This window comes from Triturus cristatus, chromosome 2_1 (genome assembly GCF_964204655.1).
Source record: "Triturus cristatus chromosome 2_1, aTriCri1.1, whole genome shotgun sequence".
In the NCBI taxonomy this organism is placed as follows: domain Eukaryota; kingdom Metazoa; phylum Chordata; class Amphibia; order Caudata; family Salamandridae; genus Triturus; species Triturus cristatus.
Window position 1 is genome coordinate 257,224,925 of NC_140581.1, and position 16,922 is coordinate 257,241,846.

A 16,922-nucleotide genomic window follows, 5' to 3' on the forward strand; every position below is an offset into this window, starting at 1 on the left:
TGGCACAGGACAGATTGCCAGTGAGGACAGTGTACACAGAGGAAGAAGCAATGTTGTGCGTGGGGGCAGGAGGTAACGCCAGGCACACTTGTTTTTGATACATGGGTGAATTAACCCATGACGGCTTTGTAGGCTGTTTGGAATTGGGACTGCTATGTTAAGCCCTTCATGATGTGGCGTAGTGACATGCTATTAAACTACGTCACTCACACACAATTTCTGGCTGTGTCTCCTTACTTACCTAGAAATAGTTCAGTGTAATCTCAGCCCGTCTTTGTCTCCCATCTGGTGCTGGTGCCACTCCTGCTGCGCTGGGCTCTGGCTGTGGACAGTCATCGTCATCATCCTCAGAGTCGGTCAAATTGACTGCTGTCCCTTTCTTAGTTGCCAGGTTATGCAGCATAGCACATGTAGCGATGATCTTGCAGCAGATGATGGGTCGGTACTGACGGGCACCTCCGCTTTTGTGGAGGCAGCGGAACCTGCTCTTCAACAGTCCAAACGTCCGCTCCACCACGTTGCGTGTTGATTTGTGCGCAGCATTATACCGTCTCTCACTTGGGGTTGATGGGTTCAGGTGAGGAGTGAGGATGAATGCCCGCACGGCATATGCGCTATCACCTAGGTGAGAAAGAAAGTGCCATTAATAACAAACACCAACACATTCATTATCGGTATACATCACGGTGTGTCATAGTGATTTACCTAGCAGGTATCCTTCTCCAAATTCTCCCCCAGCCAGACGTGTGTATATTCCACTGTTGCGGAATATGTAGGAGTCATGGGTGCTCCCAGGAAATGTTGCCACGATGTCGGTGATGATGTTGGCCGCATCGCAGATGACCTGCACGTTGATGGAGTGGGTGGATTTTCTGTTGCGGTAGATGTATTTGTTGGCTGCAGGTGGACAAATAGGTATCTGTGTCCCATCAATGCACCCTATAACATGCGGGAACTGTGCCTTTTGGTAGAAGTCTGTTTTTGTTTTCTTCAGTTCGGCCTGTGTGGTTGGGAAGCGTATGTAGTGATGCATCCTTTGCATCATGGCATCCAGGAAATTGTTAAGGAACAGAGGCAGGCAGCTCTGCGACACACCACCTGCCGTAGATATCACCCCCTGGTAACTTCCTGATGCTAATAGGTGGAGGCTACAGAGCACCTGGACATGTGGTGGTATAGCGTGTGCCCTTGGTGTAGGATGCTCCAGGAGTGAGTGCAGGTCCCGTATCAGGTCCAGGATAGTTTGGGGGTGTAGCCTGTACCTTTCATCAATTTCTGCCTCAGTGAGTTGAAATAGTGTGATGCGCTGTCTGTATATGCGCTCCTCCCTTTTCCAGATCCTCATTCCTGCTGCCTGTAGTCGTAGCCGCCTTGCAATAACGTAGAGGGCCACCATTGTGTTGAGACTGTTGCATTTTGGGGATGTTTCAATGCTGTGCACATGATTACCACCTGCTTTGAGTCAGTAGTAATTACCGACTCTTAAATACCGAATTTCATGAAATTCGGTATTACCGATTTTTTATACATCTCTTTTACCGATTCTTATTTACTGAATCGGTATTTGGGGTTTTCGGTATCTCCAATTCGGTAATAAGGAATCGGTAACTGGTTTTCCTTATTTTACCGATTCCTTATTACCGAATCCATTCGGTATTACGAAAATTGCAATTGGCTGAATACCGGTCGGTAACGGTGAAATTTACCCAATTTCACCGTTACCGACCGGTATTTACCCACCTACATCGGGCCCATGGTGTTATTCCAACATATATAACACAAAACACCAAGGGTCTGTAATAAATAAAAGAAGTAGGCCAAATAGGAAAACTAAAATCAGGTCCACCAAGTTTACCATAAATCCTTGTATGTTGACCCACTTCCCTTGAGGCTAAATCAATTGCAGGTTTCTATGTGTCAGATTGGGCGTGACTACGATGTAGTCAATATGCAATTTGCCTGAAGCCTTTCTGCCTCCCTATTCATACTACTAATAAGTAACGAGATACGGCAAAAACAATTAAATCCCAGGTTTCGCTATTCAAGATTCTAGATACCTCTCTATAGTCCTAAGGCCTAAAACATGACACAAAGGAATTATCCATTTCTTCCTTGCTCCTGGATATCCTGGGCAAGAACAGAGCAGAAGATCTACCGTTTCGGCATCCTGCATAAAGGATGGACACAAGCTATCTATTACTGGTGGAGCCCGGGACAATTTAGAGTCGAATGTGTGGATTGGTAAAATTCTGAGTCTCAACTACACGTATAATTGCTTTGCCCTGTGGGGTTCAACCTCGTCAAGGAAGCCTTCCTTAATATATCCTTCCTTATAAGTTAGGAAGGAGGTGGTTAGGTGTTCATGGGCTGCATTCCCAATCAATAGCTGTTGTTTCGATTGCCCATATCTAACTTTATCAAGTATTTAGTTACAGCTCTCTCCTCTTCTGGGTTGAACCATTAGCACTCCAACCCTATACTCAGCAATGTCATTCTTACATATTTCAACCAAGGTAGATTCTGCAACCCAGTTACTGAAAGGATAACTGGGTCCACTTTCAGAGGGCCAATTCCTCCTTTATGCCTTACCGCGGGGGTGCTAGAGGGCACCTGGAGGTTCTGAACCAGTCAGTCACACACCAACTCCTGCAAATACTCCACACGATGGGTGCAGGTTGTTAAACACTTGACTTACTAAGGCAAAGCTAGCACACACACAGATATCACTCCAGCCCCTAAGGGGGGTTTGGAAGGAGGCGTTCCGCAGAACACTTCACTACAGAGAATGGGAGAAGGTGCTGGCATACCCGCAGAGGGTGTCTTGCAATGCCCTCATCAAACTTATCCAGTTTTACAACCTTCACCGGGCATATCTATCTCCAAATCAAATTGCACGTGTCTTCTTATGTGCCTCCAACATCTGTCCCACATGTAGCTCCATGGGGATGACCTGAAACATATCCTACGGGACTGCACACATTTGCACAAATACTGGCCCACTGTTCTCATGCAACTGGAGCACCTCACGGGAACTCCCAATATTTCTACCTGGTCACCCTGGGCATACACTCTAGGCTGCATTACTGCAGGGCTGCAGCCCTTTTCCTTGAATTAGCCCTCATACTGGCTAAGAAGACGATCACATCTTGCTGGAAGTCAGCCATCGCTCCGACCGTGGTGACACGGTTTATACCCAATGGGCTAAGGCAGTGGCATTGCATGGGGAGGATGCCAGAGGTCTCTGCTGATGCTCCTTGTCCCCTAGCTGGGAGGCACTACTCTATAAATTGATCAACCCACAGTCCAAGTCATCCTCGGACACCACCATCCCGTCCACCTGAGGACTGTTGCATGTCTTTGGTGGCCTTCCCCCTCCCATTGGTCCTCCTCCCTCCCACAGGACCCGCAAGTCTTTCAGGTGCAGGAGGTACACCTCCTGACCTTCTTCCCTTCCCACCTCTCCCCACAACCTACTGCCCCAGCCTCTTTCCCCTAGATAGTATTTGGATCCTTGCCTTGTGGACTTCTGATCCTTCATTAACCAGGGTGGGTGGGCCACCAGAGACCGTTCTCAGTTATAGGCTTGACCATAGCAATTGTATGCTCCAGATGTTTTACCATTTCTTGTTATATACCTGTTCGTAAAACCTCAATAAAAAGACATGTTTTAAAAAAGATGTACCATATGGCTATTCTTTAACACGAGTGGCATTTCAGGTCAATTTTTTGACAAGTGGTCTGTTCGGGTAATTTGTGTGTGCAAAACTGCAAATCTGAATGCGAGTCACAGTGAGTGTTTGAACGTAAGTGGCAGTTCCTTTAATGTGGGTGGTCAATAAACATTTCAGGTAGATTTTTTTACCCGAGTTACAATCCACATTTGTAAAGCGCAAACAATCACCCGTTAGGGTCTCTAGGCACTGGGGACCGTCGGGAAGATTAAGCAAGCTATTGCCCAGAGTCACATGGTGCTGGGCTAATCTGCCGCCGGGGATCGAACCGTGATCCCCAGATTCCGGAGTCAGTCGCCCTGGCCGCGGCACCACACCTCTTCCCTGAGTTGACTGGTAGGTAATTTTGTAATGCAAAACTGCAAATCCGAATGCGAGTGGCAGCGTTTTTAAATGTAAGCAACCAGAAATCGACTCAAAATTACATTTACGAGTTAAATATTTACCCAAACACGAGTTGAGTCAAACAGCGATATAGGCATACGAAGAAAAGGCTACTGCTTCTAGCTTCAGGACTCAGGAATCTATTCAAGATGAAGATCAGCTACCAAGTCAGACCCTCGAACTAAGCTTTACACTGTGAAAAGCTGTGTTTTCAAAGGTGCCTGTGAGCTCTACATGGGCCAATGTGAGGTTCCCCCCTAAACAAATACATTTAATAAACATCCTCCAATTCCAAAATGAAAAAGGCTCTGCTTGCTAGAAAGACATTCTTTGTTCTCTTTTCACTTTCATTTCAAAGGCAGAACCCATCAAGGATGCTGAGAGGATGTAGCCGACTTTGGAACTGCAGAACCAGGTTTGAGTCCCAGCATTGGCTCAACATCTTGCTATTCTTGGCAAATCACTTCATTTCCCCAACCCTAAAAAAATGAATCTGACCTTGTGTAATGTAACTGGTGCTTATGTAAAGTGCTCCATTGCACATGGGCTGAGTTTGCGCCACATACGACTGCAAACGTTACTCATATGCCTACTTAATGATCCTTCATTGGATAGGCCAAAGTGAGAATTTCCAGACAGACTTTTGCTATTATGTAGTGTGAGATACTACTCCCGCTACTCAGCACTTCTGTAAATGTGAAATGTAGGCTAGTTCTCAACAGCAATTGTGTATTGGCTGAGAAGGAGGCTGACTAGACTTTGGTAACATTTTATAACCTCTTTAAAAATAATCATTTAGAACATTATACCGAAAAATAAATGTTAGACTCATGATTTATCAAGCAACATAAAGACTTTTCAAATGTAATTAATATTGATGCTATCATAAGGAGCAATTAATGTATATCAATTTTAAAAAATCATGTACATCCTCGTGCTGACTTGTTTAGTACATTAGCATGAAACAGGTCAGCTGTGGCGAAATGCTCGGATTACTTACCAGTAAACTTAACTACTCTGAGTAATTGTCTCACTCCTCCCATTGAACCTTGTGAGCTATCCCTCTTGGATGCCAGATGTCCCCATTGCCACCAACAAATAATCCTCTCCCATCCCAATATAGCTGACACAACCACTTCCTGTATCAGATCGAAAAGATATAGGAAGGAATACATCCTGTGAGAAATTAGGAGATGTAAAGATTTTGGGAACAAAAGAAGGGTCCAGCCTGAGAACCACCTTATTATCAAAAATTCTTATGAATGAGTAATGAGAAAGAAGGAACCCAATCTCACCCAACCTTCTTCCTGAAGTTATGGCCTCTACAAAAAAGATTTTGTATGTGAGAAAATGTAGATTGCCACAAACAATTTAGAACTAGTGGGAGATTTCAGGCCGGAACTGGTGAGTGGCAAACTGGTCTTCTCAATAACCTTTTAGCTAAATTGTCTACAGGACTCAGCTCTGAACCACTAATGGCTCTGATAGTTGACCACTTGCTTTGCAGAATGGAGGCAACCAAACCCAACAGATAGCTAACCCTGATAAATTACAAAACTGAATTTCCCTGAGAATAATAAACCCCAAGATTGCTCAATAGACACACGTAGGATGTATTCTTCCAGTGCCTATCATTGACACCAAGGGTTTCAGGTCGCTTTTCATGAAAGCAACCTAGAGGCATCGGTCACTCCCGTTTAATCTACAAGCCACTAGAGCTACGAGGTTGCTGTCACTTACTGAGAGAGATGGGAAACTTAGAGGAGGAGGAGAAGTTGGGAACTAGAGCAGTGCTTAATTTGAGCTGGTGCCTTCCGGTGCTCAGCACCAGCACTTAATTGGTTTCCGGTGCTCGGCACCAGTACCTAATTGTCAACATCATAATTAGAACAGTCTACCACATGGTGGCCGTGCTCATATACTTTAGAGAAGAGCAGAACAACGGTTGTTTAGGAATACAATATACATTAACATTCCTAATACCTGCCTCCCCATCCATTCCTTTAACTTTGGGGACCTGGAATAATCTGAACTGTCACATTTACATGTGATAGAGATGGTTAGTAGTTGTTTTGGCAGCGATGACAAGGTTGATCGTTGGTGCAAGGTGTAGTGGCCTCCTGGTCAGAGACCTGGCATTTCATATTTTACAAATTAAGCACTGAACTAGAGGCAAAAGGAATGCCAGCTGGAGAAACAGAGGGCACCAATGATGACAAGGCGAGTTTGGGGCTACAAAAATGACCTCCTCCGGGTCAGAAATGATATTCTGCAAAACTCGGCTCAACATGACAAATTAGAGAAAAGCATAACAAAGACCCCTCGGCCAAGGAAAGCTCATTGCATCTACCGCCCACACGCCCACCGATGGAAGGAGAGAGCAGTAGTTCATGAGACGGGAATTCTCCTGAGATGCTTAAAGATCCAACCACAAAACCCCTAGAACCTCCTACAGGAAAATAAATAACTGGTGAAACAGCGAGATCTCTGCCGAAGATGGAAATAGTCGACTCAAATTGCCGGCAGGCCACTTGTCCATGCAGGGAAGATAGACTGCAGAGTGAGATCGGAGACTGAGATCTGCCCATGTGCCTATTTCCTCTGCCGACCAATTCAAATAGAAGACACTGGTACTCCCTACATGGTCGATTGAGGACCTGGTTACTTGATTGTCCATTCGAACCATTGATTGATTCTGCAATGGCGAGAGAGAGCTAGAAGGGAAAACTTCTCCTAGTTCCTTCCACTTAGACATGTTAAGTAGTTCCTCTTGAGAAAGATTGACCGTGTGCTCCCCCCACCTCCCCACACCCAGCTGCTGACATCAGAGGTCGAAATCAAAGGAGGAGCAGAAGAAAGAGATATCCCTCTGTTAAAATTGTCGGTAATCAGCCACCATTGCAGCATTTTGAGTTATGGCCGAGTCCTAAAATAAAATATGCACCCAAATTTTGCAGCCTTATGCTTGTAATAAAAACGTTAAATAAAACAAAAACACCATGCATTGATGCAGCTGTTTTACTAATGATGTACTTTAAAAAACAAGTCTTTGAGTTCTGCCATGCCTTTCATTATTATTATAATTTGTGAAGGAGATAAGAATAAATCATCACCTAAGCACTCAAATGACAATGTCTGATAAACACTTTAGAACATATATTTAATAAGCCAAAAGGCAAAAGAAATTGCCGGTATTTAAAGTTAACATGAATAAATAAATAAATCCAGTTGAAAAAACACACTTTGAATAAGATTTGAAACTGAAGATAAAGGAAATATTTTAAGAGGATGTGAATAATGTGCACAGGCATTTGCAGTTACTCAAGGTGAATGCAGCCAATGGGTAAGGTGGGATTTTTCTCTGCTCCATGCTCTATTCTGTGTTTGGGAGGCGAAAAAAGTGAATATAAATTTAGCAGTCCAATGAGCTGACCAAAAGCCCCTCTATATATAGCTATTCTGTATGATTCATTTGTAATATACATTATAGCCTGACGAAGCAGCTAAAGTTGCCTTATAGGCCAAACTAAAATGGGTCCGCTCAACTATTCCCTGGAAATATACAACTCATCTAGCCAGAACACTCTGAGACTAGGACGCTCATGGGAGGGACAAACACAAGAATAAGGAGGAAAGAAGGGAATCAGAAGCAGACAACTGGGAAAGACAACAAAGCCTACCAATCATGTGCAAGCAGCTGACGCAAAGCAAGTCAAGTGTATGTTATGTATGGACACAGTCGGTCTTACCAACATCCGCTAAAGCGGTCTGTGGCCAAGACCCAAAATGAGCTCTGTTAGGCCAAGATATAAGTATGGATAGTTCTTATTATATTTGAAACAGAAAGGAGGGAAATGAGAAAATAATTAGTAGAAATAATTTTTTTTAAAGAACTGAAAATACATGATTAAATTGAATATGTGGCTTATGTCTTACAAATATCTACAGAAATCTTAATAATGCTTCGCCCAAATACCTTAAGATGGTCAGGAAGACGTGCTGTCAGCTTTTCAGCATATTCGTGGATATTTGGATGCAAATAAATGTTGGTTGTGTGCCACAGACGAGCAAGTTGCTTTTGTGCTGCTACTGTTACCTTCCTAGATACAAAAAAAGGATACAATTCAAACGTACGCTTATGACTGAGAAGCATTTGTAAAAACAGAATTGTAATTCCCAAGACGAAGAGATTTGTAGTTAGACACTCATGTGCTGGATTTTCATAGCATGAAGTGTGGCAACTTCCGTTTCCTGATTTGCCATGTTTCACCCTTCCCCTTGTTAGTGATACTGTATCCACTGTCTGATATCATTACTTCATAGTGTTTCATCATTTTGTTCATTCTTATTAATACGTTTGTGGGAAGATATTCTAGGCCACATTCAAACGGCTTGATGTCCACCCATTTCACTGCCAGATTTAAATTATACTGTGATAATTGATTTAATGCAGTTTAACCCCTGCAAAAAGAAACCCATTTGGAACCAGCATTTCAAACAGGAGAACAAAGAACGAGATTGTAAAAAGTAAAGTAAAGTTGTTGCTATCACTCACACAGCAATATTAACAGTCAAACTCTCTCCAACTGCTGGTGATTTAATAACTTAGAAAACTATTAACATGAACACGTTATGCCCCCGAATCTGGATCAAACTTGAAGTACTCTTGTTATGGTACCATATTTAATCTAACATCTGCTTACAAATCATTTTATTATTGTATCATGCAACCTTGATGCAATTTTTTTCATCATTCAGACCCAGATCATGAATAGCACCCAAATACACAAATGCCTTCAAGTTCTGGACCAGATCCATCTATCACGGGGAGTTCACGCTTGTGGTCAGTTACTGTATCAGTTTTTAGGTGGAGCCTAGCGCAGGGCGCATGCGTTGCGCTAGGAGCGGGCCTCTTGGAATCACTCTAGACTTTTCACAAGCTCGTGCGTGTGGCTTTTTTTACAGCATTATTTCTATTGGGCTTTGCGTGCGTTTTTAAAAAAAGACAGCACGCAACACACACACACACACAAGAACAATGGGACACACACACACTCTTTAATAAGAACAAGTACACATGCACACGGCACATAAAAGGGCAATTGGATAGGTACACAAGCAGACACGCGTAGAAATGGCAGTCGTGTACAAGAACAAATAGAAGCGCACAACATGTGGTTTTGCCACTACACAAAGCTCTAGTACAGGGGCGGTGGAAAGTTCCTTCTTGCTTGGTGGTAGCCCTGACATGGTCGGTTGTGGCACTGCTGTTATTTATTTTCCTCAGTCGCTGCTCTGGAAGCCTGGAGTTGACAGAGCGGTTTTGTAGAATAGAAACATTATAGACTTACTGTCAGTGTTAAATGTGATGGATAGAGAAACGGAGGAGCGGGAGGGAACCCAATACCCGCCATGTCTGAGCCAGGGTGCTCATGGAAAAATAAACCATCAGCATGTAAAACAAGCATTGGCATAGCCAATAGGTCTCGTCTTTGGGACTTTATAAGTGGTTAGTTGTGCAGTACATTATCCTGGGTGCTGTCGCGCCAAGGATTAAAGCATTTTCAGGCTTATCTGCACCACTTTTGCCTTTGTTATATTATGTGGCAGATATCTGATGTATTTCAGGTTTGAAATTACGTTGAAGCTTGCTAGTTCAGCTTGGACATTTGGTCTTAAAACTAAGCCAGACCCCTGGCTCTGCTATTCTCATGAATTCCATGGTTTTTACATTTGATGTGCACAAAGGATGAGGTTCCTGTCATCATAACATACCAACATTCCTCTATTAATACCACCTTCAGGGATTTAATTGGGCCGGGTCCGTCCAGGTCTCGACCTGGTAGTAAATAAAAATGAACATTGTGTAGGTCTGCAAATAGCAGACTTGTAATTGTATTTATTTAGCGTTTACTACCCCTGAATAGGCATTTAAGCGCTGCAAAACCAAATGCACATCTCGACTGCATTTAGGAATTCCAGATGTAGCAACGTTTAGATGGGGCCCTAGGCGGCATAGCCGCCGGTGCATCTGCCGGGACACCAGACAGAGAGGGGAGCCACATCTGTTTTTTCCTTCTTCCATACTCTGTTTATTATTTCACATTTCCGTCGTCGTCTCCCCAGCTGCCCCCTTTCCCAGGAGAGGGCCTTGTCTCTTTCCATGAACTAACACCCCTACTACCGCCTTACTACAGCTTCACCTACACTACAATAACAGGTAGGTACTTATATTTCATTTAAAGGGCACTTTGCAAATTAATACTTATAAAAACCTCATACACAGCAAAACGACTTACACCTACCAAAGGCAAGACCTATTGGCTATGCCAATGTTTATTCCACTTGCGGGGCAATGGCATGCTCCATGGGCAATTCAATAGGGGTAGCCCTGCACAACAACTCTGCATGGGTGAAGTGCTGTTCTTGATTACAACTTTCTCAATGCTTCTGCTTTTTCATTGGTTCATTGTCTTCCATATTACTATCAGAAGACAGTGATTATCATCCACAAACCCCCAGTTTTACTTAGTCTGTGTAAATTGCACCGAATTTACTGAGCTATTTTATCCTCAAACGTAGTAAGGAATGTTAGGTTATGTTACAGTAAGTTTATAAAGCACGCCTCCACCAAAAGGTCTCTTGGCGCTGTGATACTGCTGTGTTTGGAAGGTCGTGCGACTCCATTATAAATCGTAAGCCTGATTAAACAGCCATGTCTTCAGATATCTTCTGAAGAGATTAAAATCTGTGGCCTGGTGAATTTGTATAGGCAGAGAGTCCCAGATGGTGAGTGCCAACACTGTGAAACTTCTGTCTCCAGACTAACTCTTCAGGTATTTCGGAACAATCAGTTTGTTTGCCTGAACAGATCTTAGGTTGCGTGAAGGAACATATTTGTTTATCAATAAAAAAGAACTAACAGTCCTCAGACCTCGTGCCTGTAACTGTTCTCCCGGCTGCAAAGTTTAGTTAAACGAAACTGTTCCGGTTTTCCCAAACGCCTCTTGTTTTCTGTTTTGTAAGGAATTCAAACCTGAGCAACATATTTTTTAACACATCTGTAAATTTGGATGCTAGCCTGATTTATATTTTGGCAGACGGGATATTCCATCACAACCATAATGGATATCTCATTTGCCATATTACAAGTGTCGTAGGATATAATACACTTGTAGTGTGGCCAGGGCCGGACTGGCCGTAGCGGGCACCGAGCAATCCCCTGGTGCGCCGCACAGGTGGGGGCAGGTTTTGGGCCCCTGGGGGCCGTTTTTGTTACAGGGCCGTTTTTGCAGCATAGCTGCAAAATCGGCCCTGTAACAAAATCGGCCGAATACCGGCCGTGGCAAAGAGCTCGACCGCACCCCTAACCCCCGGAGGGGGCGGGCGAGCATTTTGTCAGGGCCAGTTTTGGTTCCCAGTCCGGCCCTGAGTGTGGCGGACTGAATATCTGAGTATCCCATCCGCTGAAATTTAAATCAGGCACTAAATCAGTACTCAGATGGACAAAATACGTGTTTAATTGTTTAGATAATCTATGGTGTGACCTGCTACAAGGGACCTCGACCCATATGTACGAAGGCATTCTGCACTTCTTAAGAGTGCGAACCGCAATTTCAGGCCCTTAGGAAATGCAAAATACGATCTTGGTATGTACGAAAGGCATTCCCGACGGTGCAAAATGTGATTTCTATATAGTTGAAATCGCATTTTGGAAATCTCAAATAGGGATTTTAAATTACAAATCGGTAACCACATGTAGAAAGGAGTTCCTAACTGCGACTAGTCACAAAATGGCTATTTAGAAAAGGCAATTATCATCAATTCGGATAAGGTGGTAACCAGGTACAAACTATGAAAAGGCACACAAAATACATCTCGCTCTTTCACAATGGGGTCCCTGTATGTTCTGTCAAGGAGGAGGAGTATTTTGTCTGTTAGGCAGAGAAGGGGTAGAAGACAGGAAAGGATATTTAGGGTGAGGGTCACCCTGTTTGATCAGACAAAGAAGAGATTTTTGAGAAGTACATGTACAGGTATTGTGTTGCCTACACCTCTTAGCCTCTGGCAGTTACCATGGGGTCACAGCAGTGGCAGGGGCTGTCACAAAGTGCCTTTTCCAGGTTCTTTCACAAGTTTCTGGACAACATGGTTATCAAGAATAACCAATAAATACAATTCCCAAATAGCCCTCAATCATTGCAACAGAACAAATTAATGTTCTACCGGGTAGCAGTTCACAAATGCAATTGGTTGTGTTGATGGCATACATATTGCCATATATACCCCCTCAGCTAATGAATTCAGATACAGAAATAGGAGAAGCTCACACTCACTGAATGTGCCGATAGTATGTGATGCCTCCTGTATCATAACAAACCTTGTGGCCAGATTCCCAGGTAGCACCCATGACTCCTTCAAGTTCGCCACAGTGGAATACAAAACCAACTATCACAGGGTGAATTTGGAGATGGTTTCTACTGGGTAAAGGAATTGCGCACTCAATGAATACAGTCCCCAGAACTGGTAGTGTAATGTGACCTAATGGTTTTCTTTCTCATGCTCTTAATGAGGCAATGCATATGCCTTGCTTCCCTGGATACTCACCACATACCTGACTCCAAGGACAATAAGTGAAAGGCAGTACAACACAGCACACAGAACAACCTTTGGGATACTGAAGTCCAAGTTCCACTGCCTCCACAAGAGCAGCAGAACACTACTGTACAGACCTGAAAACTGCGGTAAGATCATCACCACATGTGCAATCCCGCACAATAAAACAATCAGGAAGGGTCTGCACAATATCACCATTGAGGGCGAACCTGACTCAGATGATGAATTACCACCACCACGTGTGCAGCACAGGGTCGTGCATGATGCACAGAGATTACCAACAACTATTTGTGAGGTAAGAGTGAGCAGAACACGTAAGAAATGGACATCACACAAGATGCATAATTCTAAGATCACCTTTTATTCAGGTTGTGCCAAAAATGTATCTTTCCTAAAACAACAGTATCCACTGCAGATGTTACATTGTGGAAACGAGGCAACAATGAATGTAATTACAAATAAACAATCTGTAGACTCATGACTGAGTGTTCAGTGGATTCATTTCTTCTGGCCTCTAGGGTTGGGTGCCTTGTCAGCAACAGTGGCCTATGGAAGTGTGAACATGTCAGATCCAAAAGTGTGTCAGCATGTACGCCTGGTACAGCATGCCTCCTGCATAGATGTACCACTGAGGCTAGAGGCACTTTGCTCTTAAGTGAGGGCAGAATGTTGGGGACACAGAGGTTGCTGGTCTGTATATTTTCCAGGGCTGTGGTCACTTGAACTAGCCCAAGTGCAACAGTCTGTATGTTTACAGTTCTTCTTGCCAGGATTGTTGTTGCCAATGTAATTTGTTAATGGAACGAGTCATCAAAGTGTGCCAAGTACTGCTAATGCTTCTATCTCTGCACACGGTGTTCTTTTCCCATGGCAGCAATCCACCTGTCTTGCCTTTTCTGCAATTAGTACATGGAGCTTGACATTCTTAGCAGATGTCTATTGACAGTCTTGATTTGTTTGGTGTGCAAGCACTGCACAGAAACGATGGACTTCTCCAGCCCACCAAGCAGAGGAGAACTCTCTGCCATGTCATCTGACACATTCTCATTGTGGACTGTTGATTGTTCCCCTCTATGCTGTCTATGTATACTGCCCATATGTGTTGTTGTGTCCTTGCTTTCATATATTTACTTAAAGAGTTTTATATAGCGCTGACAAGACCCGGGGGTATCAGGGCATTTTACAGACAAAGATAAAGACGATAGACCAGGCCGAGTTGGAGAGCATACGTTATACAGTACAGACTCTGGGAGGGTCCGAATTACAGTATTTTGTGGAAGAGAAGCAGGTGATAAGTGGAAAGGAGTTCAGGGGTGGGCTAGGTGTTGGAGTCGAAGAGGTTGAAATGTCGGTTGAGGAGAAGATCTTTTAATTGTCTTTTGAAGCTCATCAAGGAGGCCATCACTGGGAGGGAATTCAAGATTCTGGGTGCATTCCCTGAAATGAGCCCAGGATGGCCTTTTGTGTTTTTTCGGTGGGATGAGAAGTAGAGTGTTGGTGCTTCTTAGATTTCTTGTCTGGCCTGCTTTTGAGAATTTGAACGCAAGGTCAGCTGGTTTCCCGGTGTGGAGGACTTTGTAGGTGAGGGAGGCTGTTTTGAAGCAGCATCGGGCTTCGATCTGGAGCCATTTAAGATTTTTCAGGGAGTGGGAGATCTGGTTGTGTCTTTTTTTCTCCAGTGACCATCCTTGCTGCTGTTTTTAGTGTGACTCTTGAGGGGGCTAGGTGCAATGTTGTGGAGTCAGTGAGGGTGGCAATCCTGTGGTCCAATCTAGACAGTACCATCTCTTGCGTGCTGGTTTTTAGATCGTTTGGGGGAGGAAGGTTTTTATTTTGTGTAGTAGTTTCAGGCTGCAGAATGCACTATTAGCTGTATTCTTTATGTGTTGGCTCATGCTCAGGCTTGGGTCAAGGAAAATCCCCAAAGAGTTGATGGTTTTGGAAAGCGTCAGTTTGCAGTTCAGAGCGTCAATGGAGTATAGCCACTCTTGGACCTGGGGGGTGAGTCCATTGTTGGATAGGAGTAGGATTTTCATCTTATCTTGGTTGAGTTTCAAGTGGGTGTGTGATAGCCAGTTTTGGACTTTTATTAGAGTGTAGTAAAGTCGTCATACTTCTTCTAGTGAGGATATTTCTATGTAGATCTGGGTGTCATCCGCATAGAGGTGATTGAGGATGTTCGCTTGTTTGAGTATGGTGGAGAGAGGACTGAGCCTTTTGGGACACCTCTGGTTATGGTGGACGTGCCAGAGGTCGAGTTGTTGATTTTTAGTATTTGGGAGCGGTTATGGAGATAGGAGGTGAACCATTTCAGGACCAGGTCATTTACTCCAATCCATTTGTAGAGGAATTCTAGAAGTAGCTTGTGATCGACCATGTTGAAGGCAGCTGATAGGTCTAGAAGGATGAGTAGGCAGCATCTATCAGTGTCCAGCAACTTGTGTATGTCATCAGTTATGTATAGTAGGGCTGTTACGTTCTATATTCTTTTCTAAAGCCTGATTGTAACGGGTTGAGAAGATTGTTGAAATCAGTGTGTTGGATGAGTAGGGAGAGGATGCAGGAAGGGAAGGTTGGAGATGTGTCTAACATTGTTGAGGTCATCTGGGTCTGCACATGGTTTCTTTAGCAAGGGAGTGACTCCTCCTAATTTGAGGGCATCAGTCCATTACTCAGGGAGCTGGTTATTATTTTGGTCCAGAGAAATGCCAAGAAGTGGTTGAGTCTTTTCGCAAGGGAGGCTGGAAGAGGGTCTGCAAAGTGAGAGGAGGGCTTGGAATTTGCAATCTACTTAAAGATGTTGTCCTTCGAAAGAGAGTTGAAAATCCTCCATCTCTTCTGAGTTGAGGGGGATCCTGGGTCTAAATTACATCTGGAGGGCTCAGGGTGAATGGCCATCCACTCATCACCACCCACAAAGTCTGGTAGTGGTGCAACGGTTGTTCACCGAGCAGTTGAAGTTGGACTGATAGGCACAGGGGTTGCTGATATACTGGTCTCCATTTGACGTGTGTGTCAGTAGCTCCTTCCACCTCAATTGTTTCTGTCATGTCCAGGGTGTAATATGTGGAGTTGCATATATAGTTAGTGTAAATAAATGGGTAATGTCTGTTCCCAATATTGTTGTAACAGTGCTTCATGTGTGTGACATGTTGTTGATGTACAGGTCTGTGTAGTGTAGTCTTCAGCCCACAGTTCAGCGTGCAAATATTGTGTACTACAACTCCCTGGATGCATTGCAAAGGTAATGCAAGCTTCTCAATGACAGTAAGATTTGCTGTGATGTTTTATTTCAGTAATTAAAAACACTATGTTATGTTAAGTAAGTAAAAGGGAGTTGACTATCCCTGAGTAGTGCCTGCAGCATTAGAGGTGTCAATGTCAGACACTCCCACCACACTTCCCAGTTCCAGTGTCCCCTTGATGAGTGTATCATTGGGAGTGGGAGTGCCACGACTCTTTTCCATCCTGCTGGCCACCATCTCCTTTGTGCGGGATCTCAGGTCATACCACTGTTTGCTGATCTCTGGGATGGTCCCCGTGTTACACAAAGGGGATTCACCTTCTCCAAGATGCTGTTTTATATCTTAGTCTTCTGGCTCTTGGGAACAGTGAGAGAGGCATTTTCGCATAGCTGGTCCATATCGGCCACAAATTCTTCTCTTAGGAGCTCCAGCTCCTTTTTGGAGAACTTCAGCTTCCTGCTCCCAGATTCCTTGTCCCCATTTTCTTTGGACAGTGTGCAGACAAGGGTATTTCCTTGCCAGTACTCAAACAGATTCACTCCTCCCTTCCAGCACCTTCTTAGGCCTCTGGGTTGTGGCCACACCTTGCATTTGTACACATCCTGGCCTGACATCATCACTTTTCCTAATTTGTGATTTCCTAATAGGAACTCACAATTTTGCGATTTACTAAATTGCGATTTCCTAATTGCAAATGCAAAGACGTAGGAATCACTATTGGTGAAATCCACAGTTACGTCATCTCCTTTTGCGATTCCCTAATTATGACTCCTACAGAATTGCTATTTGGAAATCGTAAATCCCAATTTTTTTAACATATGGCCCTTCAAGCCCTCTGAAATCAAAACAATCTTATCAACATATCTACCATGACGAAATAAGGACAGACTACTTTCTTCTATTAAAAGTAAGTCATCCCAAAACTGCCACAATCATGACTCAAAGT

At 43.8% G+C, this 16,922-nt stretch overlaps 1 protein-coding gene across 2 annotated transcripts in view; it reads right to left on the reverse strand.

Moving 5' to 3' along the window:
• AGXT2 (alanine--glyoxylate aminotransferase 2) overlaps positions 1-16,922 on the reverse strand; it is a 399,697-nt gene that overhangs the window by 265,553 nt on the left and 117,222 nt on the right. For both annotated transcript variants that reach the window (XM_085630974.1, XM_085630979.1), the window contains exon 4: positions 8,092-8,215. In XM_085630974.1, the coding sequence (XP_085487100.1) occupies positions 8,092-8,215 (124 nt within the window). The remainder of the gene's footprint in view (positions 1-8,091; positions 8,216-16,922) is intronic.